General features: G+C 40.9%; 1 protein-coding gene across 3 annotated transcripts in view; it reads left to right on the top strand.

Moving 5' to 3' along the window:
- CD99 (CD99 molecule (Xg blood group)) overlaps positions 1–14,674 on the top strand; it is a 108,330-nt gene that overhangs the window by 45,602 nt on the left and 48,054 nt on the right. For 2 of the 3 annotated variants that reach the window (XM_081327339.1, XM_081327338.1), the window contains exon 4: positions 6,284–6,355. The exons of the other annotated variant lie outside the window; for it this stretch is intronic. In XM_081327339.1, the coding sequence (XP_081183465.1) occupies positions 6,284–6,355 (72 nt within the window). The remainder of the gene's footprint in view (positions 1–6,283; positions 6,356–14,674) is intronic. 3 annotated transcript variants of the gene reach the window in all.

Raw genomic sequence — 14,674 nt, 5'->3', positions numbered from 1 at the left:
TGGTATATATAACTTCTTCCCCACCCATGGCAGTCTGTCCTTGATCGTGCACACGTGTTTATTCTTCTGGAACCATTCATTTGTTTCTAAGGTTTTCCAGAATTCGATTCCGGTTTGGTTACCCAGCTGCGGTGTTATTTTAGCTTATGCCCTGGTGGTTAAAGGTGTTGCCAACTGTGGTTTGGTCATGAGTGGTTTAGAACTGGTGGTTTGCGTGCTGTTATATTGGGGCATGCGAGACAGGGCATCTGCCAGGAAGTTCTTTCCCTCCGGCAAGTGTTTGAGCATAAAGCAGAATCGGTGAAAGTGCTGGGACTAGCGGGCTTGCTTAGGGGTGAGCTTTCTGGGTGTTTTTAGTGCTTCCAAATTTTTGTGATCCGCCAAGACCTGAAAAGGGATTTTATTCCCTTCAAGGAAATGGCACCATGTGAGTAACAACCATCTCACAGCGTACGCTTTTTTCCCCCACACGGCCCAGTGTTGCTCCGTCTCAGAGAGTTTCCTGGATATATATGCACACGGTTGCAGCACCCTTTCATCATTTTTCTTGTAATAGTACAGCTCCCACTGCCACATCACTCTTGTCCATCTATATCAGGAGTGTCAAACTCAATTTCATTGAGGGCCGCATCAGCATTGTGGTTGCCCTCAGGGGGCCGGGTGGGTATGGCCAGGGTGGGTGTGGCCTACTGGGTGGGCGTGGCTAGAGTGCATATGGCCTACTGGGTGGGCATGGCCAGCTATACATCGTTTGTATCAAGGGTGCCTATGGGTGCCTGGGCAGGAGTGGGACAGATCTGAGGGTCTCTGGCAGAAGGAGGGTCTCTGGGCCAGGGCCAAGGCAGTGGGGGCCGTTCCCTCACTGTTTCCAGGGTGGTTTCGCGGGCCACATGAAACCACTTCGCGGGCCGGATCCGGCCCCCGGGCCTTGTGTTTGACATGTCTGATCTATATTATGAAAGGTTTATCTGGGTCCGGGTGCCTCAGTACGGGTTTGGTGGAAAAGAGTGTTTTTAATCTGTTGAACGCCACTTGGCATTCTATTGTCCATTTCAGTGGCTGGCTGGGTTTCACTGATGGTTCCCCCTTCGTTTTTAACAAATTTGTGATGGGCAGGGCTATTTGGGTGAACAAAGGGATAAATTGGCAGTAAAAGTTTGTGAAGCCCAGGAAACTTTGCAGTTGCTTCCTTGTGCGGGGTGCTGCCCCTTCTAATACTGCCCTGACCTTCTCAGGGTCCATTTCGATGCCCTGTGGGGATATGCAATAATCCAGGTAGTCTATTCCTTCCTGGTGGAATTCACATTTCAATAGTTTTGCATATAGATGGGCAGCTCACAGTTTCTTTAAAACTGCTCTGACTAGGTTTACATGCTCCTCTTGGAACTCGGTGAAGATAAAGATGTCATCTAAATAAACCAGGACCCCCTTGAATAGGTCCTCCCTTAGCACCTCATTGATTAATTGCATAAATACTGCGGGAGGCCCTCTGACTTTGGAAGCCCACTAAAAGCCAAAACAGATGTTGCATAAGGGACTCAAATACACCCAGCAAGCTATATCAGATTTTAAATACACGATAATATTTGAATAGAAAGCTCATGTATAACTGTTGTGTATATAAGTACTTTTCTTTTTGCCATTGGCAGGATATTTATTTTGCTTAATTAGTTCAGATAAACAGATAGCAATTTTCTAATTATTTACATCCTGTAATAGTATTAGATTACTTTTGATTTTGGAAAGACCATCTTTTCCCAGTCATATGTACCTGACCCACCAGGACAGAAAGGCAGGGAATGTTACAGGTTCCTAGCACCTAAAGAGGTTGTGAAGAATAGAATAAATTCCACTTCGAAGGTGTTGGAAAACAAAACAAGTTTTATTGAATCATTTGCAAAGGCTGGTGGATCTCAGCAAGTACAATCCCAAATTAGTTCAGCATAAACCTTGATTTGAAGAAGAAAAAAGGAAAAGATAGGAGGGTCTTACCCAAAGTATTTAGGGATATGTGTGAAGAATTTGGCCTTAGGGATATATGGCGTGTGATTAACCCAGCCTCTCAACGTTATACCTACTACTCCCCCAGGCATAACTCATGGTCTAGGTTGGATATGGTATGGTTGTCGGATGGGCTGATACCTTATGCAAAAGATGCCATGATTTTGATGAACAAATGGGCGGACCACAACCCGGTGGCTATTACATTGATAAGGGGGAGTAGAGTGAGGAGTAGATGGATGATGAGCCTGGAAACCCTGAAGGATACGGTTTTTGTACAAAAAATTAAACAAGAGATGAGTCTGGTTTTTTTTAGAAAATAGGACGGAAGGGATGCCCCTACGAATAGTTTGGAATACGGCTAAAGCTTATTTGAGAGGCTTGATAATAAAACAGATGGCAGTTAAACGTAGGAAGGAGGAGAAAAGTAGGAGGGAAATTGCTGAGCTACTTACTAAGGCAGAGAAGGCTCTCCAGGTAAACCCACAGAAGGTGTATGGGAAGGAGCAGGTGGATTTTTGGAGGCATAAACTCAACCTTGTGGACCAAGAGAAAATATCACGTCAAATTAGGGTGGCAAGGCAGAGCTATTTTGAATATGCCAATAAACCAGGGAGATGGCTTAGCTATAGAATAAGGAAAGAGAAGGAAAGTAGAAGAATTGATCAGTTAGAGGATAAGAGGGGGACACTGATAGGGGATAAAGAAGGGATAGAAAAGATAGCAATTGAGTTTTTTACAGAATTATATCAGGAAAAAAAGGTTCCTGAGGAGAGGATTAAACAATACCTGACGGAGTCAGACCTTCCTAAGTTATTTCCTAATGAGAAAGAGGCCTTAGATCAGGAGATAACAATAGCAGAAATTGAAAAAGCGGTCAGACAACAGAAATGTCAAAAAACCCCAGGCACTGACGGAATTCCTGCAGAATTGTATAAGGTATTAGTGGAAGTGTTGGGAAAACATATGAAAGATCTATTTAATGAAATTTTGGATGAGGCTATAGTCCCGCAAACTTGGTTGGAGGCAAATATTAGTTTGATTCCTAAGGATGACTTCCCTTCGAAGCATATTAAAAATTATAGGCCAATATCCCTTCTTAATTCAGATTATAAAATATTTGTGACAATAATTGCGGATAGATTAAAAATTTACTTAAACCAATTCATACATACAGACCAGAATGGGTTCCTTCCCACTAGACAAATAAAAGATAATCTCAGAATTATATTAAATGTTCTGGAGTATTATGAAAGGCGACCAGATAAACAATTAGCTTTAATATTTATCGATGCTCTAAAAGCATTCGATAGGGTTAATTGGGATTTCCTAATGTGTCAGTTGGAACATATGGAGTTTGGGGCTAAATTCCGTAATATGATTAAAGCAATCTATACTAAGCAGGAAGCAAGACTGTTGATAAATGGGAATTTAACTGACAAATTTGATATCTGTAAGGGCACTAGGCAGGGTTGTCCACTCTCCCCACTTTTATTTATCCTAACCTTAGAACTCCTATTGAGAATAATAAGGAAAGATGAGGAGATTACTGGGCTTCAGATAAGAGACCAAATTTATAAACTGCAGGCATTTGCAGATGATATGGTCTTCGTTTTGGAAAACCCTCTGGAATCCAGCACGGAATTACTAAAAAGGATTGAGAAATTTGGAAACGTGGCTGGTCTGAAAGTAAATAAAGATAAGACGAATATATTGACGAAAAATCTTTCAAATAGAAGTAAACAGATGCTAGAGGACACTACAGGGTTTAAAATTGTGAAGAAGGTGAAATATTTAGGAATCTGGTTGATGGGAAGATGTTCAAGTATTAGGGAGGATATTTATTCTAAATTACTGATACAAACAAAAATGGACCTGGGGAAATGGGGTAGGATACAGTTGTCATTATTAGGAAGGGTAGCCACGGTGAAATCTTATGTCTTGCCGAAATGGAATTTTCTTTTCCAGACAGCACCAGTTAAACTTTTGCTGAAATTTTTAAAAGAGTTAGAGGGGGTAGTTTCTAGATTCGTATGGCAGGGGAAACGGCCCAGGATTGGGGAAAAAATGATGCAAGAAATTAAGGAAAGAGGGAGCCTTGGCCTACCGAACTGGGAACTTTACTATCAGGCTGCCCTCTTAGTTTGGGGCAAGGAATGGATAAGTTTAAGGAATAATCGATTGTTGAGTCTGGAAGGATTTGATTTGCTGCAGGGATGGCATGCAGCTCTTTGGCGGGAAGGTACTCCTCCAAGCAAACAGTTTACTCGTCACTACATAAGGGATATACTGATTCGGAATTGGGATAAGATAAGGGCTAAGTACTATGCACAAATTCCGTGTTGGTTATCAACCTTGGAAGCCTTGACCCATCCGACCCTACTCAAGAAGGGAAGAAGACCAACTTACAAAGAACTTTTAGATAGCGGGGGAGAACTCAAAACACAACAAGATCTGGCTCAGCAAGGGTTTCAACTGGAGTGGTGGGTCTACCTGCAGATCCAGTCAAGGTATAAGAAGGATAAGGAAGGAAGGGGTATTTATCTGAATCTGCAGGAATTAGATAAGATTCTGCTGGGTCCGGAGAAAGGGATGATATCTAAGTGCTATAAATTGTTGCTAACTAGGGTAGTAGGGGAGGAGGTGGTAAAAGATGCGATGATTGCCTGGGGGAAGAATTTTGGTTATGCACTTCCACTTGAGAAATGGGAAGAGATTTGGTGGACTAATATGAGGCTGGTGGTTTCCACGTCATATAAGGAGAACATATACAAAATACTTTATAGATGGCATCTCCCTCCGGCCAGACTTTCCAAAATGTTCCCCGGATTGTCGGCCGATTGTTGGTAGTGTGGTAAAGGGATTGGCACATACTATCACTTATGGTGGACATGTCCGGAAGTAGTTAGATATTGGATGAGGATCCAAAAATGGATAGAGGAAATCACAGGGTGTTTAGTTGATCTTAAACCAGAGACGTATCTGCTTGGCTCCAGGCCTGGAAATATTAAGAAGGATATATGGTATTTGGTTTTACATATCTTAACAGCGGCAAGGATGGGGTATGCTCAATTTTGGAAGGCAAATCATACCCCGCCGGATGAAGTTATAATTAGGAGAATACTTGATTGTGCAGAAGCAGACACATTGACCAAGAAGTTGAAGGGTAAAGAAGAGACACCAGCATTTCTATCATGGAATAAATGGTATATTTGGATGGATAAAAGATTAAAGAAATGAGGGTGGCTTGGAGGTTGGTCAAAAATGAAGTGATATAGTCTTTGTTAATGAATAAGCTTTGGAGTTGGATGGTTATAAGAGACTTAATGAGTGGAATATAATTGTTAGTTTAGAAGTAGATATAATGTGAATTTTTTGAAATGGCTTTCAATTTTTTGATTACTTCGTTTTTTGTATATTGTAATTTTTTTTTGTCTTTGTTGGTGTATGGTATGTTTTTAACACGAAATGTAAATAAAGATTTATTTAAAAAAAAACCTTTACAGTATACCTGCCCTTTAGAATAAGCCACATCCCTCCTTTCCAGACCCAGTTGATAGGTCCAGTCTAGGCACATGCTTTCTAACTGCCTAATAAAATTATTAGACACTGCAGCTGTAACAATTAATAATTCCCCCTTGTTTTTACCTTCATCTTCCCCTTTTCATGTTTGTGACATTCAGCCAACTCAGCTCACAATAGGAGCCTGTTTGTCTAAGCTGGATGATACAAATGTTTCAACTCCATACCCTTGCCTATCTATACAATGTAACTAATGCCTGCTTCAAAGCAAAAGTTGTGTATGACATCACTTTAGCAAGGTTAAATATGGCTGTGCTTTGGCTCTATGATTATACTTTAAAATACTGGCTCTAAATAGTTTTTATAAAATATAAAATAATCTATATTATGACAAATTATACATTTCTGGTATACCTCACAAGGTCCATTTAGTGGGACCAAGAAGAAGGACCTTCTCTGTAGTAGCTCTCTCTCTGTGGACCATCATCCCTGCAGAGATAAGATTGGCCCTCACTTTGACACTCTTTCACAAGCCTCTGAAGGCATGGTTCTACCAGTGAGCATGGAGACCCCAGAGTGATAGGGAGCCCATCATGTAGTTGATCTGATTGTTGTTGCCAGAGGGGTGGGGATATATTTGTTTTGTTCTTTGTAAATCACCCAGGATCATCAAGATTAAGTTTGGCAGCCATATAAATTTTCTAAATAAATAAATACATTTTCTAGTTTGAAAATTTTACTTATCTTTCTTTATCACTAGGTGACGATGACTCAAAAAAAACAACAGCACCACCTCCTCAGCCTAAACCTGGGAGTCATGGCAACAGTGGGGGTAAGCTTTTTCAAAAAGTACATCTTTAGTACCTAGACCTTGGAAATCAAACCCCCTGCTCATGGCAAGAGTCTTATATCATCCCAGTTGAATGGTTGTCCAGTCTACTCTTGAAATCCTGTAGTAATGGAGCACCCACAACCACAGGAGGAAACTATTCCATTGATTAATTGCTCTTAGAAAATTTTTCCTTACTTCTAGGTTGTATCCTTCCTTCCTTCCTTCCTTCCTTCCTTCCTTCCTTCCTTCCTTCCTTCCTTCCTTTCTTTCTTTCTTTCTTTCTTTCTTTCTTTCTTTCTTTCTTTCTTTCTTTCTTTCTTTCTTTCTTTCTTTCTCTTCTTCTCCTGCTCTCTGGTGTCCTAGAGAATAAGTCAATTCCCTCTTCATATATGTGTGTGTGTGTCTCTGTGTGTGTCTCTCTCTGTGTATATATATATATATATATATATATATATATATATATATATATATATATATATATATATATATATATATATGTATGTATGTATGTATGTATATATGTATATGTATATGTGTGTATGTGTGTGTGAATAAACACACACACACTCACACATATAATGTTTGTTAAGTATTTAGATCACCTTGCTAGGCCCCAAACATGGGACAAATCTTATTTCCTGTTTCAGCCTAACCCAAGGCCATCAACAGCAATCCCCCCAAAAAAATTTACACACACACACACACACACACACACACACACAAAGGGAACACTTAAACAACACAATGTACTGTATTTAATAGTAGGATGTCTTGTGTTCCCTTTATTTTTTTGAGCAGTGTGTATATATGTGTGTGTGTGTGTGTGTATACACACACACACACAGCATAAATCACTCAATAATTAGTAAACAGTGTGTTGTCTGGGTAACATTTGTAGAACAATCTTTATCAATTAATTTCTATAATCTATATTCCATATGTTAATTTTAGTTGATTTCCCCTTTCCCCAAAGTATCCTTTTTTGCAGACATTAGGTTGATACAATTCTTATTATTTTGATAAATAACAGTTAAGTATATAGTTTTCCAATATTCCTAAAAATAATAATCATATTAATATAGTATTTCTTTTCTTATTAGTCATAACCATAACAATTCATAATTATTTTTTATATAATTTCACATTTGAAACTGAAATATATACCCCTAAATATTTAATCTTTTTAACAATTTCAAATCCTGTTAATTTTCCTAGGACTTCCTTTTGTTCTATAGTCATATTTTCAGACAGTATTTTAGTTTTTTGCCTATTTATCTTAAATCCAGAAACTTTTCCATATTGCAAAATTATCTCCATCAAATCTACAACTAAGTCAGTTGACTTAATGTAATAACCAAGTCGTCCGCAAACACCCTTAATCTATAATCTTGATCTTTTATTTTAATTCCCTTTATCTTATTTGAATCACGTATCTTGATCAATTATATTTCCAATGTTAAAACAAACAACAAAGGTGACAACGGACATCCCTGTCTTGTACCCTTTTCAATTTTACAAGCTTCTGTTAAACTACCATTAATTATTATTTCGGCTGTTTGTTTCTGATATATTGCCCTAATAGGTTGTAAAAGCCTATCCCCAAACTCCATCTTCTCCAATACTTTAAATAAAAATTGCCAATTCAATTGATCAAAGGCCTTTTCAGCATCCAAAAAAAATCAGCGCTGCGGGGAGTTGATTATTTTTTTCCAAAAATTCTAATAAATTTACAATATGTCTCACATTATATTAAATTTGTCTACCATTTATAAATCCTGTTTGATCACTATGAATCTTTTGCTGCATAACCTTCATTAATCTATTTGCTAAAATTTTTGCAAATATCTTATAATCAGTATTTAAAAGCGATATTGGTCTGTAATTTTTAGTTTGAGTAAGATCTTGATCTTCTTTTGGAATCAACGTTATAAAAATTGTTTTCCATGAAGGAGGCACTTCTCCTCTGGACTGAATTGTTCTAAATAATTCTTTTAGAGGTTCCACCATTTCTATTTGTAAGTTTTTGTAATAAATGGCTGTCAAATCATCTGTTCCGGGTGCCTTACCCACTTTTAATTGTTTAATTGCTAAAATAATTTCTTCAACAGTTATCAATTGATTCATTCCTTCCCTTTGCACTTGTGTAAGTACAAGGATATTCACATCTTGTAGATACCTATCTATATCTAAACCTTGAGTTACATCCCTAACATATAATTTGGAATAAAATTCAACAAAAGCCTTTTTAATAAAATTTTGCTGAAACACCTCTTTGCCTTTATATTCTATCTTATCTATATTACGTGACTTTTGTTTTTTCCTTAACAGATAAACTAACCACCTACCTGGCTTATTAGCATTACAAAAAGTATTATGTTTAGCATACCGTAAATTAGTTGCCACTTGGTCTGCCATCAACATATTAAATTGCCCTCTTAACAGATTAATTTCTTCTTTCACCCTCTTATTAGAGGGGTTCAAAATAAAAGCCTTCTCTTTCTTCTTTATTTCCTCCTCTAACTCTTTATGCTTATATTCCAATCTACATCTATATTTATTATTCAAATATATTAACACTCCTCTCATATAAGCTTTACTTGCATCCCAAACCATTTCAATAGAAGTACCTTTATGCATATTTGTTATAAAAAATTCTTTCATATATTTTTTACATTCTTCCACATTTTCTTCATATCTATACAAATTTTCATTCAACCTCCAAGATCTCCTATCTCCCTTTCACTTATCCAATTCCATCCATACTGGGCTATGATCTGATAAAATTCTTGGACATATCTTGATCTTCTTAACCCTGGAAAAATAATTCAAAACATTTTTTTATGCTTTTCTTAAATTCGCTCACATTTAAGTACCTAAAACATTTGCTTTATTTAAGTCATTTCAGCTTTTGTTTTCTTTACAGAAAGGAAAGAAGCATACTGTATTAGTTGAAAAATTCATTCCTCTAAAAGTGGTATATTCCAAAGTTTTTCTATTTCTTTAACCATACTCAAACAAATGCTTCTTTTTTAGTATTCTCTCTGATAGGTCCCATCATCTATTTTCTTGGTTTCCATTTTAATCTTTTGCCTCTGCCCAGTGTCTTTCTTAATCAATGTACTTTGCTGAATCACTCGTATCTGTAGAATATTTTTCCAGTCTTTTTTCTTGTCCTCAAAGTTGCTTCGAAGTGTTAAGATATAAGTTATCTTTTCTTCCACTTGAATTGAATCATATTCTTTTGTTTTATAAGGTTCCATCTTTAAGTCTCTATCCTCAGAATTATGTTCAGTCATCTCTGCTGTATTTTCCTGAGAAATTTCTTGGGGTAAAATTAAGTTAGAGATAAGTTGATTCATACTTTCAAAGTTGTTCTGTATTTCTTTGTAGTTTAAGATCATTGTCCTTTGAAATGGTTGCCACTTATCATATATTTCCTCTTGTAAAGTATTCATTGCCTCAGATTTGTTAGTCTCACTTTATCTACACAGCTGTGTTTATTGGGAACTTCGAAGGTCAGAGACAGATATTTATCCCCGAATAATCCTCACCCACCAGTAGATGTCAGCGTTGGTTCAGTTTTCAGATCTTTCTAATCTTTTTTCATGTATAAAGGGTAAAATTCGCCACTTCCAATAGCCAAAAGATGGGGGGAAAGCCCCCTCCTTCTTCTTTCAGAGGTCTTTTATTTTTCGGACTTCTCTTCTTCAGGAAAATAGGTAGGATAGAGAAAATCATTATTCTTACCCAGATTCAAACGTACTGTTTACAATCAGCTTAAAGTTGAGCTTGTGACTTCTGTTGTTTGCAGCTAGGGCTAGACAGTGGAGTTAGCTAGCCTTTCTTCTGTTGGTTTCTGGAAGGCTTCTCCTGGACCATTCGGGGAGACTGCCATCTCTCCTAGGTCCTTGGGACTTCCTTCCTTCATGCCACCTCTCCGGGGTGGTTTCTGGCCCATTTAGGGTCCCCGAACAGAAAGAAATTCAGCTGAAGGGCTCGGCATTCCGAATCCCTCAACTGCTTCGCTGCTAAACAGGAACAGGAAGTCCAATTCCCTCTTCTTTGTGACAGCCCCTCAAGTCCTGGAAGAATCATGTTGCCCTGATCCTTCTTTTCCATAGAGTAGACATACCTAGATCCCTGAACCGTTTGTCATACAATTTAGCCTTCAGATCATTTATCATTTTTGTTGTTCTTCTCTGCACATTTTCCAAGGTCTCAACATCTTTTTTTGTATTGTGGTCTTATGGGGAACAGATAGCATTCTCTTTGTTCCTCAAAGAAGAGCTTTTGTTCTGTCTAAGTGAGGATTTCAATTTCAATATAAGATGCCTTAGGTGGTAACTTATTAGAAGATGTTCTTCTAATCACCACCCATTAAAATTGACCTTACCTTCCTACGTACAAGTTTTGTACAGTATAACTGAGAAAAACAACTAATTTAAGAACTACTCCAGAATGGTGAGCAGTGAGTGGTATTAGAAAAACCTCTAGGACAGGGGTAGGCAACCTGAATCAGTGAAAGAGCCACTTGGAACTGGTTCTCTCACTAAAAAAAACCCTGGGAGCCGCAAAATACGCATACGCATGCGCACGTGCGTGCCCATGCGCAGAACAGGATTTGATTAAAGTGGAGCTTACCTAAGCAAGACATACACTGGAGAGGTATATTTCCCCCGCCTTGCCAGGCAGGCAAACGGAGGCTTCAAACACACACACACACACACAAACACACACACACACAAACACACACACAAGGAAAAGGTGCAGAGCAAATTTCCCCCTCCATCCCCAGAGGCGGCACAAAGCAGAGAGGCGAAGAACGTGGAAGAAGAGGAAGGAAAGAAAGAAGATATGACCTTCAGCAAAGCAGCTTCCATGCAGAAGAAACACATTTGCACTTATGTGAGCAGGCATGTCTCCCCACAAGCAGCTCCCCCTCCCACCAGCCTACCCTGAGCCAAAAAACTCACCCTGCCTTAATTGCAGGCAAAACCTGCAGAAAGCCCAACCAGCCCGTGCAGATGCGCTGCCTGCTCGTCTTTCCAAGGCACTCCAGCCCAGATTCTTTGCTACCTTTTAGCTGGACAACCTTTAAAATTGGCTCCCCCCTCCTTCTCCAAGGCAAGCTGCCCTCCTCTCCATCCTGCGCCCCCACTCCCAAAGAGTTTGGCTGGCAGTTTGTCAATCACAGCTCTTCCTCCTCCTCATCATCCCCCTCCCCAATCCGGCTTCAGCGCAGAGTTTTTGCCTGAAGAAGAAATGGGGCGCTCCCCCCCCTCTTCCCATCACTTCTCTGGTGCGTGTTTATCACTGCAGTTGATAAATTAGTATTCAGGTTGTTAAGTGAATCTAGTTTCCCTTGTGACGGGTAGGCAGCCTTGGCTGTTTTATGAGTCCTGGGCTTAAACTCCCAGAATTCCTGAGCCAGCATGGAAACCTCTCCATTTCTCCTCAGCATGGCTGGCTCAGGAATTCTGGGAGTTGAAGTCCACAAGTCATAAAAGAGCCAAGGTTGCCTACCCGAGTCCTTGGGGCTGGCAGCCCCACCTGCGCCTCCTTACCCAGGTTCTTAAGGTAAAATCCTTTTTAAAAAGCCAGCCTTGCACACAGGTGGCTGTGAGCAGCTCCAAGACCGTTTCCCCTCAGCTGCTTGGGAACGAGTAAACGCCCCTCCCATTTGGTGACTGTTATTATTCATTTATAAGCAAAAGAAGAGGAAAAACAGAAAAATCAAAGAGATAAGGGGGGAAAAAATACACCTTTGAAAATCTGAAAAGGAGGGGATGGGGAAGGGGTTCTCTGAAGGATTCTGAGCAAGGGGGAGGGGGGTGCAGACGGAGAAGAACGGGGAGACACCAAGAAGGGGAGATGAGAGAGAGAGAGAGAGAGAGAGAGAGAGGAAGGGGGGAAAACACCCAAATATCCCCACGGGGTTACGGAACCTCTTTACAGATCGAGGAGGGGGCGGGGGGCTGGGAAAAAGGGGAAGAAATATACACCACGCGGGCCTCCCACCCACACGCCGGCCTGTGCGCCTCTCCGGTCTATGTACAACGTACGTGCGCGCGCACACACACAGAGATCCCATGTCAGCTGCTAGGACCACCCAAAGCCATCCAGCCGAGCCTCACAGCCTGATCCAAGAGCAGAGGGTGAGAAGGAGGAGGAGAAAGAGAGAGAAAGAGGGAGGGAAGGAGCCAAGGGTCTTCCTGCCCCACTCCCGAAGCCCACCAAGCAAGAGAAGCTGCAATTCCATCTCTTGGGGGGGGCAGGGGGAGAGGAGGAGCTCCCCCTGCAGAGTCTGAAACATTAATTAGAGGGTTGCACAATCTGTGTGAAATATAAAGTCCCTTATAAAATACTCGGTTTGCAGCTCTCTAGAAATCCCTTTACCAACTCAAGACCACAATCCCAAACAAGGATAACCTCTCTGCAATAATAGTGGTAACTTTCTCGTAAGGTCTGCTCTAGAAGCTTCACAAGATAGGAATTTTATAGCTATGGAAACACTTGAAAACTGGACCTAATAAAAATATCAATCATATAACATTTGGATTTAAGATGTTAAGAAGTAGGTCCAGTGACCCAAAATACCAATGGAAAAGCTTTTAAGAATAAATGTGCTTTAGCTATACAACTAAATATCACAATAAACAGAAGGGAGGAATTAAAAGTAGTAAAGTCAGCTCAAGATCGGCTCCAAATATACATACAAATTTAATACAGTAATTGCACAAAATGAAAAAGCAATGTTAGCTGCTTATGATTATCAAGGTTAAAGTTACATGCTTCACAAATGAAGTTTAAATAAAACCCTTAAAATTTGGATATGTCTTCTTTGCTTCCTTAGTGGAAAACCAAGTGCAGAACATCTTTATGAAGTCAGAAACTAATGTGCAAACTAGAGATTAATGTATTAGTTTTTGTGAAAGAGTCAAGTAATGATTCGGTTACATGTTTATGGAGGAACTGTTTCAAGCCTCGCAGAGAGAAGGGGAGGAAATCACCCCTTCCTTCTCCTTGCCGAGGCTGCTAGCCACGGCAAGGGAGAGGGGGGGAGAAAATCGCCCCTTCCTTCTTGCCGAGGCTGCTAGCCATGGCAAGGGAAAGGGGGGGGAAGAAAATCGCCCCTTCCTTCTCCTTGCCAGGCTGCTAGCCGCAGCAAGGGACAGGGGGGGAGAAAATCGCCCCTTCCTTCTTGCCGAGGCTGCTAGCCACGGCAAGGGAGAGGGGGGGAGAAAATCGCCCCTTCCTTCTTGCCGAGGCTGCTAGCCGCGGCAAGGGAGAGGGGGGGAGAAAATCGCCCCTTCCTTCACCTTGCCAGGCTGCTAGCCACGGCAAGGGAGAAGGGGGGGGGAGAAAATCGCCCCTTCCTTCTTGCTGAGGCTGCTAGCCACGGCAAGGGAGAAGGGGGGGAGAAAATCGCCCCTTCCTTCTCCTTGCCAGGCTGCTAGCCGCGGCAAGGGAGAGGGGGGGGAGAAAATCGCCCCTTCCTTCTTGCCGAGGCTGCTAGCTGCGGCAAGGGAGAAGGGGGGGAGAAAATCGCCCCTTCCTTCTCCTTGCCAGGCTGCTAGCCGCGGCAAGGAGGAAGGGGGGAGAAAATCGCCCCTTCCTTCTTGCCGAGGCTGCTAGCCGCAGCAAGGGAGAGGGGGGAGGGGGAGAAAATCGCCCCTTCCTTCTTGCCGAGGCTGCTAGCCACGGCAAGGAGAAGGGGGGGAGAAAATCGCCCCTTCCTTCTCCTTGCCAAGGCTGCTAGCGAGCCTTCTCCCATGGCGAGGAGAAGGAAGGGCGGGAAAAACTCCACCCCACTCACTTTTTTAGTTCTTCCGTCTCTTCCTCCACTCTGCCAAGTGCAGTTAAAAAAACAAAGAGGTTTGTGGGTAGTCCCACAAACGGTTTGTGGGCCGTCCCACAAACCAACCAATCAATTTAAACTTTTCAAGTTTTTTTGTGAGAAGTTTAAATTGATTAATTTTTTTAGTGCCACTTTTTTTTTCAAAAAAAAGAGGGAGGAGGCCTGGGAGCCGCATGGCACGGCTCAAAGATAGCATTAGACAACATGATATATATGTACTTGTCTTCAACTCCTATATGTGCTATAAGAGCATGGCCCCTTTCCACTCCGGCTCTTTTATTCTTGTGAGTCTTCCCTTCTGAGACTGAATTGTCCCTGTGTGGAATGTCACTGAATCATCTTGATTTGCTCTGCTGTATATAGTGCTATGAATTAATGTGCTCTTTGTAAATAATATTCTTTCTATTTTGTATTTGGTAAATAATACTCTTTATAAACCACTTCAGTTTTGCAATCTAAGT

This window comes from Vipera berus (assembly GCF_964194415.1).
Source record: "Vipera berus genome assembly, chromosome: 4".
NCBI lineage: Eukaryota > Metazoa > Chordata > Lepidosauria > Squamata > Viperidae > Vipera > Vipera berus.
The sequence above is the reverse complement of the archived record's forward strand: the minus strand, read 5'-3'. Positions and strand labels throughout refer to the sequence as shown.